The sequence below is a fragment of the Dromiciops gliroides genome, chromosome 4, assembly GCF_019393635.1.
Source record: "Dromiciops gliroides isolate mDroGli1 chromosome 4, mDroGli1.pri, whole genome shotgun sequence".
NCBI classification, from domain to species: Eukaryota; Metazoa; Chordata; class Mammalia; order Microbiotheria; family Microbiotheriidae; genus Dromiciops; species Dromiciops gliroides.
This window is the reverse complement of record NC_057864.1, coordinates 228,223,448-228,241,161: the sequence shown is the minus strand read 5'-3', so window position 1 is coordinate 228,241,161 and position 17,714 is coordinate 228,223,448. Positions and strand designations below refer to the sequence as shown.

At 35.9% G+C, this 17,714-nt stretch overlaps 2 protein-coding genes across 2 annotated transcripts in view; one reads left to right on the top strand and one right to left on the bottom strand.

Annotated features, from left to right (window-relative positions):
* Positions 1–17,714, top strand: part of LOC122752702 (zinc finger protein 850-like) — a 1,092,329-nt gene that overhangs the window by 23,474 nt on the left and 1,051,141 nt on the right.
* Positions 8,237–9,892, bottom strand: LOC122753442 (zinc finger protein OZF-like). Its single transcript, XM_044000833.1, has 2 exons — positions 9,539–9,892; positions 8,237–9,436 (listed from the first exon to the last, which is right to left on the bottom strand). The coding sequence occupies exons 1-2, from the start codon at positions 9,890–9,892 to the stop codon at positions 8,237–8,239; spliced, it is 1,554 nt and encodes a 517-aa protein (XP_043856768.1).

The following is a 17,714-nucleotide window of genomic DNA, read 5'->3' as shown; positions in this document are numbered from 1 at the left end:
TTCAAAGCTGCTATCATCAGAATGGCTTGTTATTAGACAAGAAATAATGGAGGTTGATCAGTGGAAGAGATTATGTACACAATATACAGAAGTAAATGAGCACAGTTAACCTAGTGTTTGATAAATCCAAAGATCCCAGCTATTGGGGGTAGGAACTCACTATTCAACAAAAACAGTTGGGAAAACTAGAAACTAGGTATAGACCAGCATCTAATGCTATAAACCAAGATAAAATAAAAATGGGTACCTAATTTACACACAAATGATGATATCATAAACAGATTAGTGGTATATGGAAATTACTTGTTAGATCTATAAGAAATCATGACCAAATAAGTGACAGATTCACAGGAGGTGTAATGGATAATTATTACATAAAATTAAGAAGTTTTTGCACAAACAAAACCAGTACAGCTAAAACTAGAGGAAAGGCAGGAAACTGAGGAAAAATATCTTTGCAGCAATGTTTCTCCATTAAAGATCTTTTTTTGTTTGTTTGTTTGTTTTTTGTTTTTCATAAGGCAATTGGGGTTAAGTGACTTGCCCAGGGCCACACAGCTAGTAAGTGTCAAGTGTCTGAGTCTGGATTTGAACTCAGGTCCTCCTGATTCCAGGGCTGGTGCTCTATCTACTGCGCCACCTAGCTTCCCCTAAAGATCTTATTTTTAAGATATATAGGGAGAGGCAGCTAGGTGACACAGTGGATAAAGCAAAGGACCTGAGTTCAAATCCGGCCTCAGACACTGGACACTTACTAGCTGTGTGACCCTGGGCAAGTCACCAAACCCTCATTGTTCCCCCCCCCCAAAAAAGAAAAGAAATTAAGAAGTAGAGGGGATGCCCATCAATTGGGGAATGGCTGAACAAACAGTGGTATACAATTGTGATGGAATATTGTTGTGCTATAAGAAAGGATGAGGGAGATGTTTTCAGGAAAATCTGGGAAGATTTATATGAACTGATGAGAAGTAGAGTTGAATCAGGAAAATAATGTACACAGTAATAGCCATATTATAACAATGATTAGTGAGACACTGATAAATACGATCCAAGACAATCTCAAAGGACTCCTAATGAAAAATACTATCCAACTCCTGAAAGAGAACAGATGAAGTCTGAGTGTAGATTGAAACATACGTTTTCACTATATTTTTCTTGCTTTTTTTGCAACATGTGGCTAATAAGGAAATATGTTTTGCATGATTTCACATGTATAATTGATATATTGCTTGCCTTTTCAGTGGTTGGGGAATGGACTACAGTGAAGGAGAGAATTTGGAACTCAAAATTTCTTTACAAGAATGTTAACAATTAAAAAATGTAATTGGGAAATATTTAGCAAAAGAAATAAAACTACAATAAAGCATTAAAAAGAAAATAAAGCCACCCAAAGGAGTAGGAAGGGGATGTCTCAGGGAGAGGGATACCTTAAAAAGTGCCAGCTCTGAACTCAATAGAAATACAAAGGGATACAAAAATTCCCAGTGCAAAAGCCTCATGTGTTTTCTAATGTTGTACTTAAAATTTTAGCCCTCTATTCCCAAAGACCTTATATGTTTAAGGGGAGAATGCAGCCCCCCTTTATGCATATGTATGGATTTTGTACCAACTGTTCTTGCTATACCTTCTAATTAAATCCTTTTTCTAAAAGTTAATGGAGTCAACAGGTTGTTGTTGATTGAAGGAAACCAGTGAGTACTTAAGAGCAATAATATTAGGACCATGGAATCTTTGGAGGCCCCACTCTGTGAGTGCAGAAATGTTATATAATGGTGATGTGTATATATTATTTCAGTTGGAATCTAAACTTTTATTACCTTACAAAATTGTGAATGGATCTTTTGGGTTTTACTTGAAACCAGCAAAAATAGCTGAATAAAAGGAAACAGTAACAGTCCAATTTCCCCCCACAACTATTCCAATGAAGATCCACAGGAGCACTAATCTGAGTCACGAATGGGAAATCTGAAAATAATCCAGGATGGGTCATAGCTAGTGGTCTGTGGATGCCAGAAAATAAGTCAAGATATGAAAATTCTTACAGAGGCTTCCAGCATGGCGATTAGGCTGGGGCCAGCATCTATGTACTGTGAAGAGAACAAGAGTGGGAAAGAATCAGATCTGGTCCTACAGCAAAGTTGGAGATACAAAGGGGGCTGAGGTTTCAGCCTTTAGCTAGGTACAAGGAGCAAGGAGCAGGTCTATGGGAAAGGGAGCAGGAAATTGTGCTGCTTAGACCTGGGAGCAGAATCTCAGATTTAGTTGACAGGCCTAGAATGAAAAACCATGATACAGAACAAGCCTATGAGATCTGTTGCAGAATCTTCCAGCCAGTAGACAGACTGAAGCCATCAGCTATCTACTGAACCTTCAACCCAGAGGTAAGCCTGCAGTTGTGCTGACTAGACCCAAATTGGGGTCTTGAGTTTACAAGGCTCAGATGGAATAAGAGGAGAGGTAGGAGGAATCAGAAAGCATACTAAATCCAATCTCTTAAGGCATACAGAAAGTATGCATATCCCTGAACTGAGCTACTCCTAAGAAACTCGAAGAAGGAACTCAATACTCAGAAAAAGCAGTAATAGAAACCCATAAAATACAAAGCAGGAACAGAAAAGGCCCTAATATTTCCTTCATAAGGGTGGAGAGTCTTGCCCTAACAAAACATTCAAACTCAAGAATTAGGTTGAAAGAATAAGTAAACAAGACACACTGGTGGAAAACCACTCTGGTATCTTTGCTAAGAAAACCCCAAGGGATCACAAAGAGTCAGGCATGCCTGAACAATTGAACAACTGAATAACAAGAATACTAGGGCAACTATGTGGCACAGTGGTTGGAGTGCTGGGTCTGGAATCAGGAGGACCTGGGTTAAAATTTGGCCTCAAACATTTACTAGCCATGTGACCCTGGCCAAGTCACTTAACTCTGTTTGACTCAGATTCCTCATCTATAAAATGAACTGGAGAAGGAAATGGAAAACCACCCCAGTATCTTTGCTAAGAAAATCCCAAATGGGGTCATGAAACTCTACTAAACAACAACCATAAAGATCCAAAGTGCTTGGAATGTATGACAAAAGGCAAAACATATATACTTACAACAAAGAAAAACTTTCTCATCAACTGAATACAATATATAACCTATATCAGATTACTTGCTGTCTTGGGGAAGGGGGAGGGAGGGGAGTGAGGGAGAAAAATTTCAAACTAGAAATCTTATAAAAACAAATGTTGAAAACTATCTCTAAATGTAACTGGAAAATAATAAAATATTTATAAAAAACAAACAAACAAAAAAACCCAAACAACCAAAAAAACCCAAAGGAGTCAAGAATAAAATAAAGATAAAAAACATTTGAGCAATTGGAAGGGACTCTGAAAAAATGAAGTTTTTACACATTATGGTGGGGAAGTAGAAACATGTATCTACTCAAAATTCCAATATCATTTTTTCCCCCTACAAATCCCTTTACTTCTTTTTTAAAAAAATTAATAAAGTATTTTATTTTTTTCCGTTACATGTAAAGATAGTTCTCAACTTTTGTTTATATAAGCTTTCCAATTTCAGATTTTTCTCCCTCCTTCCCCTCCCTCCCCCTCCCCTAGACAGCAGGTAATCTGATATAGGTTATATATACATATATACACATAATAACATTAATCATATTTCTGCATTAGTCATGTTATAAAAGAAAAATCAGAGCAATGATGAAAAACCTCAAAATAGAAAAACAACAGCACCAAAAACTCCACAGTTCTTTTTTTTTCCCCCCTGGATTTGGAGATCTTCTATTATGAGTTCCCTGGAACTCTTCTGTACCATTGCATTGGTGAGAAGAATATAGTCCATCACAGTAGATCAACACGCAATGTTGATGATACTGTGTACAATGTTCTTCTGGTTCTGCTCATCTCACTCATCATCAGCCCACACAAGACCCTCCAGGTTTCTCTGAACTCCTCCTGCTCATCATTTCTTACAGCACAATAGTATTCCATTGTATTCATATACCACAACTTATCCAGCCATTCCCCAATTGATGGGCATCCCCTCAACTTCCAATTCCTTGCCACCACATAAAGAGCAGCTATAAATATTTTTGTACATGTGAGTCCTTTTCCCCTTTCCATGATTTCTTTGGGAAAAAGACCCAAAAGTTGTATTGCTGGATCAAAGGGTATGCACAGCTTTATAGCCCTTTGGGCATAATTCCAAATTGCTCTCCAGAATGGTTGGATCAGTTTACAGCTCCACCAACAATGCATTAGTGTTCCAATTTTTCCACAGCTTCTCCAACATTTATTATTTTCCTTTTTTTAAAATTTTAGCCAATCTGATAGGTGTCAGGTGGTAACTCAGAGTTGTTTTAATTTGCATCTCTCTAATCATTAGAGCATTTTTTCATATGGGAATAGATAGCTTTGGTTTTTTCATCAGAAAACTGCCTGTTCATATCCTTTGACCATTTCTCAATTGGGGAATGACTAAAACTCCAATATCATTAAGGGTCATAAAGGCAGTTAAATAAGAGAAAGGGCCTGGAAGTGATTTTCTTATGCTTTGATGGTCTTAAACTAGAAAGAAATCCAAAGGGATAAGGAATATACTGGAGAAGAAAGGAAGAAGAAGGGGAAAGAACTTCACTATATATAATCTGGTACTTTCAGGGAGAAATAGATAGTAAAATTATAATAATAGGGGGTCTCAATATACCTCCTTTAGATATAGAGAAGTCTAACAAAAATAAAAAAGAGAGATGTTAAGGACCTAAATAGAAGTTTAGAAAGGTAAGACATTACACACTCTCTGATTATTAGATTTTTCATATTACTGATAAAATTCAAAGTCTAGGGGGCAAAAAAAAAGTCTAGGGGGCAGCTGGGTGGCACAGTGGATAAGGCATCAGCCCTGGATTCAGGAGGACCTGAATTCAAATCTGGCCCCAGACACAACACTTATTAGCTGTGTGACCCTGGGCAAGTCACTTAACCCTCATTGCCCCGAAAAAACAAAAACAAAACCAAAAATAAAACAAAGTCTATCAAGTCTCATGCAAGAACTATATATGAATTCAACATAAAAAATCTTCACATGGAGTCCTATGTAATTGGAAAAATATTGTTTGTGAGTAGGCCAAGTCAATATAATAAAAATGACAATAGTTTACTTTTTCAGAGCCATACTAATCAAACTAACAAAGGATCACTTTTTAAGGCTGAATAAAACAATAATGAAATTCATATGGAAGAAATGAAACTGGTAAAGAATCTTAAGGAAATACTGGGGAAAAAAGTGGAAGGAGGCCTAGAAGTAACCAGATCTTAAACTATATAAAGCAATAGACATCAAAACTATTTGGTTAAAAATAGAAAGGTCAATCAGTGGAGGTAGTGGCATGTGGCTAAAGCAGCAGGCCTGGAGTCAGGAAGACTCATCTTCATGATTTCAAATTTGACCTCAGATACTTACCAGCTGTGTGATCTTTGACAAGTCACTTAACCCTATTTCCCTTAGATCCTCATCTGTAATTTGAGCTGGAGAAGAAAATAGCAAACCACTCCAGTACCTTTGCCAAGAAACCCCAAATGGGATCATGAAGAGTCAGACATGACTGAAAATGATAACACCATACACTATATAGAAGTAAAAGTGTTTGATGAACCCAAGACCTCAGCTATTGAGGTAAGGACTCATTATTTGACAAAAGCTGTTAGGAAAACTGAAAAACAGTCTGGTAGGATCACTTCTTTTGTTATTTTGGTAAACAATTTATGTAATACTGGAATTATATGTTCTTTGAATGTTTAACAAAATTAACTTTTGAATCCATCTGGTTCTGAAGTTTTGTCTTTGGAAATTCATTTCTGGCTTATTCAATTTCTTCCTCTGAAATTGGGTTGTTTAAATTCTTAATTTTTTGTTTTGTTAATTTGGGTATTTCATATTTTTAAACATTCATTTATACCATTTAAGCCATAATATAACATCAACATTATAAAAATGAATAGTTTTGAAGACTAAAAAGAATGAACAGAACCACAAGAACAACTTATAAAATAACAACATTGTTAAAACAAACAACCTTGAAAGCTATAAGGAATCTGCTCTATACAATGACCTTCCATGATTATGTAATTACAGACAGGTGATAGATTTAGGGTACAGAATCACAGATAGATAGATAGATGGTCAGACAGACATAAACATATTTACAGCCATTAAGGAAATTTGTTTTGACTATACATGTTTGTTATAATAAATTTGTTTATCTTTCTCTTTTAATGGAGTAGAGTTGGGGGGGGAATATATCTGTCTTTTTTTTTTTAAATAGGTGCTACAGTTGTGAAATATATGCATTTTCAGATGGTCACTGTATGATTAATTTTACTTGACTGTTATACTGTGTTACAAGGAACTTCTCAGGAATTGAGAGTAATCTGCAAATGTTTGTAATGTAAAAACAAAACATGTCAATAAACAAAAAATTAAAATTAATTTTAAAAAATTAGATAATTTGACAGAAATTTGGTTTAGACCAATGTTTCATTCCATATAAGAAGACAAATTACAAATGAATACAGGATTTATATTTAGGTGAAGGAAGAAATTCACTTTTGGATTTTTGCGTAAGGGAAGATTTCATTCTCAAAAAAAAAAAACTAGGATCACAGAACATAAAGTTGAAACTTTTGTTACATTAACTTAAAAAATGTTTGCACAAACCAACAAAACAAATATGGCTAAAATCAGAAGGGAAACAAGCAATTGGGGCGGGGGTGGATTGAAGTAATTTCTCTGGGAAAAGTCTCATTTTCAATATATAGATAGGTGGAATCATTGTGCCACCATCAACTTGGGTCTGGGTCTCTACATTTTTCCCTGATGTCATCTTTACTTGAGTCATGTATCCCCTGACTTCATTTTAATATAACCCACCCCAAAATCATGTCAACCAATTAGATTTAATTGGTGTGTTGGACCTCCTACAGTAGGAAAAGTATATGAACCAGAACCAATAGTGAGGAAGGGGTCTTTGGTCTTCATTTTATTAATAACCCACTGGCCATATTAATAAAACGATTAAATTACCCACATACTATGTCTTTCATACTTTTAATTGTCAGTATAATTTGCCATCATACTGACAAATACACCCCCCTTCACCCAAAGATAGACATTTGTTGTGTTTCAGATAAATGGGCACATAAATACATTATGGGTGGAGCTGTGAATTGGTCTAGCTAAGTAGAAAACAATTTAGGATTATGCCCCCCAAAGTTATTAAACTGTATATATCCTTTGATTTAGCAATATGATGACTAATCTTATATCCCAAAGAGATTAAAAGAAGAAAAGGTTACATATAGATATGGATATCTATCTCTGTATACATATTTCTATCAGTTCTTTTTTTATAGTGGCAAAGAACCAAAACTATGGAGATGCCCATCAATTTCAGAATGGCTAAACATATTATGGTAAACCAATACAATGGAATATTATTGGGCCATAAGATATGATGAAAGGGATGGTTTTTAGAGAAACCTTGATTGGGAAAATATGAACGGATGCAAAGTGAAGTGAGCAAGGGGCAGCTAGGTGGCGCAGTGGATAAAGCACCGGCCCTGGAGCCAGGAGTACCTGAGTTCAAATCCGGCCTCAGACACTTGACACTTACTGGCTGTGTGACCCTGGGCAAGTCACTTAACCCCAATTGCCTCACCAAAAAAACAACAAAAACAAAAACAAAGTGAAGTGAGCAGAACCAGGAAGACAATTTGTAAAATAAACAATGTAAAGAAAACCAACTTTGAAGGACCTTAAGAACTCTAATCACTTTAAGGATATACATATAGTACAGTTTTAATCATTTCTCCCTTTGAGGGCTTAAGACCTTTTGACTAGATTATACTTCTGTCACTGGACTTTTAGGCCACACCTCCAAAGCAGATTTTAGTATGACCCCTAACTCATTTTGGTGGAAAAAGGCCTTCTACCTGATCATTTTAATACTGTGTTGCCTGCCATCATACTACTCTGTCTTCCCTCTCTCTGCATTGCTTATGGGAGACAAAAGATAATATACAATAGTAATAGGGATATTTTATGAGGAAAGTTCTATCATAGCAACATAAATGGAACAAGGTGACTATTTTGATGAGGAAAACTTAATCTGGATAAATATAATCTTTCTGTCCTTAAAAAAAAAAGCAAAAACCTTACTGCTTTCTACTCATATTTTCTTTTTTACAATAACACCTGAATAGGCATCAAATATTTCCTTATATTCATTCTGGCTAAAAGTGTTCCCATATTTACCACGCTCAAAAGGTTTCTTCCCAGGATCAATTCTCTGGTGTTGATTAAAATATGAACTGCTGCTATAGACTTTTCCACATTCACCACACTCAAAATGTTTTTCTCCACTGTGAATTTTCTGATGTCGAAAAAGGCCTGAGTAGTAACTAAAGGCTTTCTCACACATGTTACATTCATAGGGTCTCCCTTCACTGTGAATAATCTGATGTTGAATAAGAGATGAATGTTTACTAAAGGTTTTACCACATTCATTACATTTATAGGCTTTTTCTACTGCATGAACTTTCTGATGTCGAGTAAGGTGTGTACTTCGGCTGAAGGCTTTTCCACATTCATTACATTTATAAGGTTTTTCTCCAGTATGAGTTCTCTGATGCACAACAAGGGCTGAATAGTCACTGAAGGTTTTTCTACATTCATTACATTTGTGGGGTTTTTCTCCAGTATGACTTCTCTGATGGTGAATAAGATGTATATTCTGGCTAAAGGCTTTTCCACATTCATTACATTTATAAGGTTTTTCTCCAGTATGACATCTCTGATGTACAATAAGAGGTGAGATATCACTGAAGGCTTTCCTGCATTCATTACATTTATAGGGTTTCTCACCAGTATGAATTTTCTGATGCCAAGAAAGGTGTGTACTTTGGCTGAAGGCTTTCCCACATTCATTACACTTATAAGGTCTTTCTCCGTTATGAGTTCTTTGGTGTTTAATAATATATGAGTAGCTACTGAAAGCTTTACCACAATCATGACATTCATAGAATTTCTCTCCAGTATGACTTATTTGATGTTTGGTAAGGTGTGAATTCCGAGTGAAGGCTTTTCCACATTCACTGCACTCATAAGGTCTTGCTCCAGTGTGAATTTTCTGATGTTGAGTAAGGTAGGTACTTCCGCTGAAGGTTTTTCCACATTCATCACATTTATAAGGTTTATCTGAAGTATGAGTTTTCTGGTGTCGACTAAGAATTGAATAGCAACTGAAGGCTTTTCCACATTCATTACATTTATAAGGTTTTTCTCCAGTATGAATTCTCTGATGTTGAATAAGGACAGAGCAATAAATGAAGGCTTTCCCACATTCATGACATTTGTAGGGCCTCTCTCTGGCATGTATTCTATGATACAGAATAAAATTTGAATGGTAACTTAAAGATTTTCCACATTCATTATATGTTAATGTGTTTGTCCTTCCATGGTTTCCTAGATATTTAATTAGGTTTGAATTCTGCTTAAAGCTCTTTCTATGTGTCTTATATTCATAGAGTGGATCTTCTGAAGTAACCTTCTGTTGAGTAAGAATTGTTCTTAGATTGAAATTCTCCCCAAATTCATTATATTCATCATGGTCTCTCTCTTTAGATGGAATTTTCTTGTGGGTTAAAATCATTTGTTTCAAAAGTCTATTCTGGTTGTTCTGCTGGCTTCCAAACCAGCTATTCCATTCCCAAGCTTCTCCCAATATGGGATTCCAAGGATCATTACTTATGAGTCTCTCCATTGTTCCCTGGGATGATTCTTCAGACATGTCTTGCTTTGGACCTGAGTCCTTAGTTTCTGTCATTGTCTTCCAATCTGAAAAAGTAAAAATGAAAGTGCATGTTAAGAAAGGAAACTGCTACAGATAGAGATAATGAAACCAACAATAATGCCTTAAAATGCCTGACCTTGTGATCAAAAGAAAGAATGGGAAAAAATTTTATTGACCTGCTGGTTCCCTGATTTCTCATCCTCACAATTCACCTGTCCATAAACAAGTTTCGATCTAACTTCCCAGCCAGTAATGCTCTAAACCCACACTAATGTTCTCCCTGTCTCCTTTATGTTTTGTCGTCCCCTATTAGAGACAACATGAAAAGGCTGTGTACAAACAAGGTATACACTGGATTCTTTGGAGATAATTTCAAAGAGAAGGTACTTATGTAAAGGAGGACTAGAAAAGACTTCTTCCAGAAGGCTGGATTTCAATGAATGAAGTCAGAAGTTCTGAGCATCACAAGTAGTACCTAATCAATAAATCCCTCAGATAATTTTTAATCACATCATCATTATTATTGTTGTTGTTGGGAAAGGCCGTCTGCTGGGGAAAAAAAACCAGGATGGAATGGGATCACTTGTGCATGAAGAGGGGTTTGCCCTGGAAAGGAGAAGGTTCACCTCTTCATGTGAGATGGGAGTGAAGGAGGAAATAGTGTCAAAAGGTGCGATATGATATGAGGAGGAGGGGAGAAGAGGGAGCTCTCAGAGAATGGTCACTGTTTTTTCAATGGAATATGAAGCAAATTTCTCAATTAGTAGGTGTAGGGAGGAAGAGCTATGGGAGGTTTGATGAGGGATGAAACAGTTTGGAAAAGCTGCTATGGTGAGTGAGAGAGTGAGTCAGAGAGGGAAAAAATTGCCTTGCCACAGTAAGGGCCCAGTTGAGATTATGAAACATAAATCTGTAGAGGACCCAGTCAGAATAGTTTTGTGATTTTTCTTTCATTCAGTAGCATGAAAATAGAAATAAAGAAAGTTGATGGTGGAAGTAATCCAAGTCCTTGACTTAAGCAGGGCAAGATCAATGACAGAATAAGAGGGCAATGTTCCTTGATAATTTCTTGAAATATGATGTTTAGGCTCTTTTTAAAAAACAATCATGGCTTTAAGGTAGTCTAATATTTCTTCAATTATCTCTCCTCAATCTATTTTCCATGTCACTTGTTTTTCCCAATCATATATTTCATTTTCTTGTATTTTTTTCATTCTTTTTTACTTTGTTTTATTATTTCTTTATTCCTTTTTAAAGAATTATTTTCTTCAGCGAATTTTTGGGACTCTTTTACAATTAGGTCAGTTCTGTTTTTTAAGGTGTTATTTTCTTTAGCATTTTTTGTGTCTCTTTTACCAACCTGTTAATTCTCTTTTCATAATTTTCTTGCATCATTTTCATTCCTTTTCCTAATTTTCCTTCACCACTCATCTCTTTCTTTAACTCTTCTAGGAATTCTCTTTTTTTGTTTTTTAGTTTTTTTTAGTGAAGCTAAAAAAGTCACTGGGGTTAAGTGACTTGCCCAGGGTCACACAGCTAGTAAGTGTTAAGTGTCTGAGGCCAGATTTGAACTCAGATACTCCCAGCCGGTGCTCTATCCACTGCACCACCTAGCTGCCCCTCTTCCAGGAATTCTTGTTGGGCTCTTGTCAAATTCACATTTTTCTTTGAGACTTTGGTTATACTGTTATCTTCTAAGTTTATGTCTTGGTTTTCCCTGTCACCAAAGTAGCTTTTTATGGTCAATTTATTTTTCTTCCCTCTCCCCCCCCCCAATTTCTAGCCTTTTTCTTGACTTTTAACTTCATATTAATGTTGGCCTCTGCTCACTTGGGAGTGAAGGGGCACTGTCCCATGCTTTAGGCTTTTTTTTTTGTGCTACTGTTTTAGAGCTAGTTCTGGGAGTCTGCAAATTTTCAGTGCTTCCAAGGGGGTATGATCCAGGAAAAGATGTGGTGACTGCTCTCCTGGTCTGTAGTCTGGTGTTTACTCAGGAAGGGCCCCAATCCTCTCCAGCCACAAGCCCTGGTGCTCTTCTTGGCCCTGGAATTGTGACCAGATCTCCTGCTTTCCTACAGCCAAAAACAATAGTGCTTTTCTATGCCTTAGAACTTCAATCAGTACCCTTGCTTCCTTGTCACCAAACACAAGCACTCCTCTCCACCCTGGAAGTATGACATAAAACTATATGGGCAATAAAGCTGCCCCAAAGTGCCAACTGTACACAGTGCTAGGAAAGGTCTCCAGTAATCTCATTTTGACCCTTTCCCATCTCTGGGTTGAGAGCTCCTGAAACTGCTGCTGTCTCAGCTACCTCAAAGGCCAACTACTGGTACTGCCACCATGTGAGCTCCAGGCTAGTCCCTATCCCAGTATCATAGACTTCTCCTGTCAGCCTCTTAAGTGGTCTTAGGCTGGGAAAATGTCTTACCCTGACCTTTTTTTAGCTCTTCCACTTCAAAATGAGATTTAAGGCATTATTTTAAACTTGTTTGGACAGAAATGTTGAGTCTGGCTGAGTTGCTGTCTCTAATATGCCATCTTGGCTCTACCCCCCACAAAAATACAATTTTAGAGATAGATGGAGGAAAATAAAATCTTCACTCATAATTTTTATGTAGTCTTTTTTTTTTGACACTAGATTTTGGGGGGGGGCAATGAGGGTTAAGTGACTTGCCCAGGGTCACACAGCTAGTAAGTGTCAAGTGTCTGAGGCTGGCTTTGAACTCAAGTCCTCCTGAATCCACTGTGCCACCTAGCTTCCCCCTTTTCTTGTAATTTTAAATGTGAATGGATTAAACAATGCAATAAAATGGAAAAGAGTGACAGACTGGGTGAGAAAACCACACAATCTGTTGCTTACAAGAAGACAAACACACACAAAAACTGAGAGGTTGGAAAAAATTTTACTAAGTACCAAGTGAAATAAATAAAACAGGAGTTGCCATCATGCTAGCAGATAAAACAAAAATAAACATTCAAAAAATGAAAAGGGGTAAACAAAGAAATTAAACTATATTATGCTAAAAGGAAATATAGACAAAAAATAATTATCAGTAATAAACTTACACAGTCCAAATCATTATCAGTAATAAACTCATCCTGTCCAAATAAACTTATACCATCCAAATTCATAAAGGAAATATTTTCTTAGCTAAACAAAAGGAGGAACTGAACACATTTTTTTGAGAACTAGAGTTAAAAAACAAAAAAACCCAAAAACTTATGTTATCTTCTAAAAGGGATAGCAAAAGAATATACATATTTATTTGTACCACACTGAACTTTTACAAAAATTTACCATATACTATGATACAAGGATAGTTTAAACAATGTAAAAAAGGCAAAAATAATCAAGACAATCTTTACAGACCATAATACGATAACAATAGAAATTGGTTCAATGACAACAAAGAAAAAATTCAGAACCAAATAGGGACTTAATAATGAAATCTTAAATAATGAATAGGACAAAGAATAAACCATAGAAACAATTAATAACTATGTAAAAGAAAATTAAAATGATGAAACGACATACCCAAAATTATGGGATGCAGCTAAAGCAGTCCTCAGGGGAAAAATCATACCCTTACAATTATATATTAACAAAACAAAAAAAGAGAAGATTAATGAAATGAATACTCATTTTTTAAATTAGAGGATCAACAGATAAACAAACTTAAAATAAGCACAAAAGAGGAGATATAAAAATTAAAAGGGAAATAGATAAGTTGAAAACCAAAAAACCCAGAAATGTTATCATTTCATTAAAACTAAAAGCTGTTGGAGCAGCTAGATGGAGCAGTGGATAAAGCACCCACTGGCCCTGGATTCAGGAGGACCTGAGTTCATATCCGACCTCAGACACTTGACACTTACTAGCTGTGTGACCCTGGGCCAGTCACTGAAACCTCATTGCCCCACAAAAAACCCCAACAAAACAAAAACAAAACAACAACACACACACACACACACACAAACTTCAACAACAACAAACTAAAAGCTGTTTTTTGAAAAAAAATAATAAAATCTATAAACCTATAAACTTTTAGCTAGTCTGATTAAAAAGAAAAGAGCAGAAAATCAAGTTAATAAAATAACAATTGAGCAAGATGAAATCATAGCAAAACCAGAAGAAACAAAAGAATAACCATGACATATTATGAATGGTTAGATGCTAACAATACTCAGAATTCAAAAGAAATAGAGGAATACCGGATAGAGATCTTAAATAACCCAATTTCAGAAAAAGAAACAGATCCATATGTAAAGGAAATACTAAAGAAAAACAACCTTGAACTGGATGGATTCATAGAATTCTATCAAACTTTTAAAGAACAGTTAGTACTCATACATCCTGAATTATTCTCAAAAATTGAAAAAAAAAAGAACCCTATCAATATCATTTTATGAGATAAATACTCATGGTGAAAAATGATATCTACCTCCCAAGAAAAAACTAATGAAGTTTGAATGCAAATCAAAGCATATTTTTTTAAACTTAGTTTTTTTGGTTGCTGTATTCTTTTACAACATGACTAATATTGAAATTATTTACATGATTGCATATGTATAACCTACATCAAATTGCCTTTTCAATGAGCAGGGAGGGGAGGGAGGATGGGAGAGAATTTGGAACTCAAAATTTAAAAGAATGAATGTTAGGCACTTTTACATGTATTTAAAAAAAATAAACTATTTGAAAAAAATATAGAGAGCCCTAATACCTAAACCAGGGGAAGACAAAACATGGAAAGAAAACTATAGGCCAATATCATTAATGAATATCAACTAAATTTTTTTAAACAAAGTCCTATTAAATTGATTACAGCAATTTATCGAAGAAATCATTAATTATGATCAATCATAGGGGCAGCTAGGTGGCGCAGTGGATAAAGCACTGGCTCTGGATTCAAGAGTACCTGAGTTCAAATCCAGCCTCAGATACTTAACACTTACTAGCTGTGTGACCCTGGGCAAGTCACTTAACCCCAATTGCCTCACCAAAAAACAAAGTCTATAATAGAAAGAAAAGAGAAACAATGAAGAGAATGAGGGAAAGAGATCTATTTTAGAAAAATGTTCAGAAAAAGGAATACAAAACTAACAAAACAAGTTGAAGGGGGATTTTATTGACTATTTAACCAAGAGAAAGAAAGAGGGGAAGAATTAGAAAACTAGATAAAAAAGAAGAAAGGAAAAGCAATTAGCAAGTAAGGCAAAACTCCAAAACTAGAGAAAGGGGTGAAGTAGGGTGGGAATGGGAGGACTTGAGGGTTGAGGGATAGAGCTTAGGGAAATAGGATCACCTTAAAGTAAATTAAACAATAATAACAGAAGAGGTAAAGTACTATTAAAAAAAAAAAGTACTAGGTAAAGAAGGGGTTAACAGACAAACCTAAAACCTGAGCTCTAATTTAGATCTGAGTTCTGAAAGGGATTAATGGGGGCAGCTAGGTGGCACAGTAGATAGAGCACCGGCCCATCAGTTCAGCCTCAGACACTTAACACTTACTAGCTGTGTGACCCTGGGCAAGTCACTTAACCCCAATTGCTTCACTAAAAAAAAAAGAAAAAAAAATTATGATCAATCATGATTTATACCAGGGATGCAAGAACAGTTCAGCATTAGGAAAACAATCAACATAATTACTCATATTTAAAACCAAAAAAACCCCAAACCACACGATCATCTCAATAGATATTTCTGGCACAGTACAACATTCTTTTATGCTAAAAACCCTACAAAGTATAGGATTAGAGGGACCTTTTAAAGAAATATCATCAAAAGCACACATCTAAAACCAAAAGCAAGCATCATATGAAATGGCAATAAACTAAAACCTTTTCCAATAATTATAGGAGAGTAGCAAGGATATCCAATCTCCCCACTATTATTTGATATAGTTCTGGAAATGCTAACAATAGCATAATCCAAGAGAACAGAATTAAAGGAATAAAAACATGTAAAGAAGACATAAAACTATTACTTTTTGCTGATGATATAGTTTTCTTGGAAAACCCCTGGGAATCAGCAAAGATACTAGCTGAGATAACAGCTTTAGCAAAATTGCAGGCTACAAAATAAATCCTCAAAAATTTGCTGTATGATAATAACATAACACAAGAAACAACAATAGAAAGGGAAATCCTATTCAGAATAACTACAAAATGCGGAAAATATCTGGGGATCAAGCTCCCACAGCACACAAAAGACTTGTATAGACTCAATTACAAAATACTCCTTAAAGAATTAAAGAACAACCTAAATAACTGAAGGAATATGCAGATCATGGCTAGGCCATGCCAATATAATAAAATGACAATACGAGAAAAATTAATTTACCCACATTTAGATTTTTTAAACAACACAATCCCATGGCCTAAAAGCTACAGAATAAGTCAGTCAAGGAGGCATGGAAAGCTCCCAAGAATGAAATTTTGAGAAGACAAAAACAATTCTGATGAAGAGGAAAAGCAGGAGCTATCCAAAGAAATCAGTATGGACGTATATAGACTTAGTGACCTACTTACATTTTCCTTTTTTTGTGGGGCAATGAGGGCTAAGTGACTTGCCCAGGGTCACACAGCTAGTGTCAAGTGTCTGAGGTTGGATTTGAACCCAGGTCCTCCTGAATCCAGGGCAGGTGCTTTATCCACTGCACCATCTAGCTGCCCCCCTACTTACATTTTTAAAAGGCATGTACAAAAGATACAAGTAACAACAGAGAACGACAGGTCAGTTTCATTCTCATAACAAAAGCATGACAAAATACTGTAATAATGGTCTCAGGAGTATTAAAAGTCTGAATGAACTGAGGCTGTAAGGGAAGGACAACAACAAAAAGATGTTTAAAGCCATATTTAGGAAGAAAGGAATAACAAAAAAGGATAGGTCTGCTGATCAGGGTGAAAGGAATGATAACATATGAAAGAAGGAATACAATCTAATTTTGCTTGCTTTCTCTGCCCAATAGAATAATCTTTGGACTAAAAAGGACAGAACAAAAATGGCTAATAGAAATTTAAGACCCAAGTTCAGTGGGGAGATAGTTAGAAAGCACCTAAGTGACTGAACTATAGTTCAGATGATCAATCTCAGAGGACAGAAAGAACTTGAGTAAAACTGACCTCTCCCCCAAACTTCCCTATCTCTGTTAAAGGCAGCACCATTTTCACAGCCTTCCAAGATCATAAGCATGGTGTCATTTTCATTTCCTCAATTCTCCCCCACCCCAGTATATTAAATCAGTTGCCAAATCTGCTGTTTCTACCTCTGTAATGTTCCTTACATCTAATGCCTTTTCTCTACTCACATAGCTGCTACACCCTTAGCTCAGGCTCTCCTCACCTCCCTGCCTTCAAATATTGCTCCACTCAAATCCAACCTCCACACAATCACCAAAATGGTCTCCCTTAAGTGCTTCTCTATCTATGTCACTCCTCTGCTTAATAAATTTCAGTGACTCTCTACTGCATCTAGGATAAAATTAAAATTCCTTTGTTTAGCTTTTAAAATTCTTTACCCAGCCTGTCTTTTAAGCTTCCTGCCTCACTAGACACTTTCTGTGATCCAGCCAAACTGTCATTTTCTCTCTTCTTCACATATGGCCCTCCATTGGTCATCTTTGTTCCTTTGCACTGACCTAGGGGTGGTAATGCCTGGAATGAACTCCATCCTCACTTCTGTCTCACAGAATCCTTGTCTTCATTCAAGACACCTTCCTTCTTGATCCCAACTGTTAGTGTCATCTTTCCCTAGATACCTCATATTTAATTCAATTGCATTCTTTATATTTATTCTGAATATACTTATGAACAAACTTGTCTCTCTCCATAAGAATAAGCTTGAGAG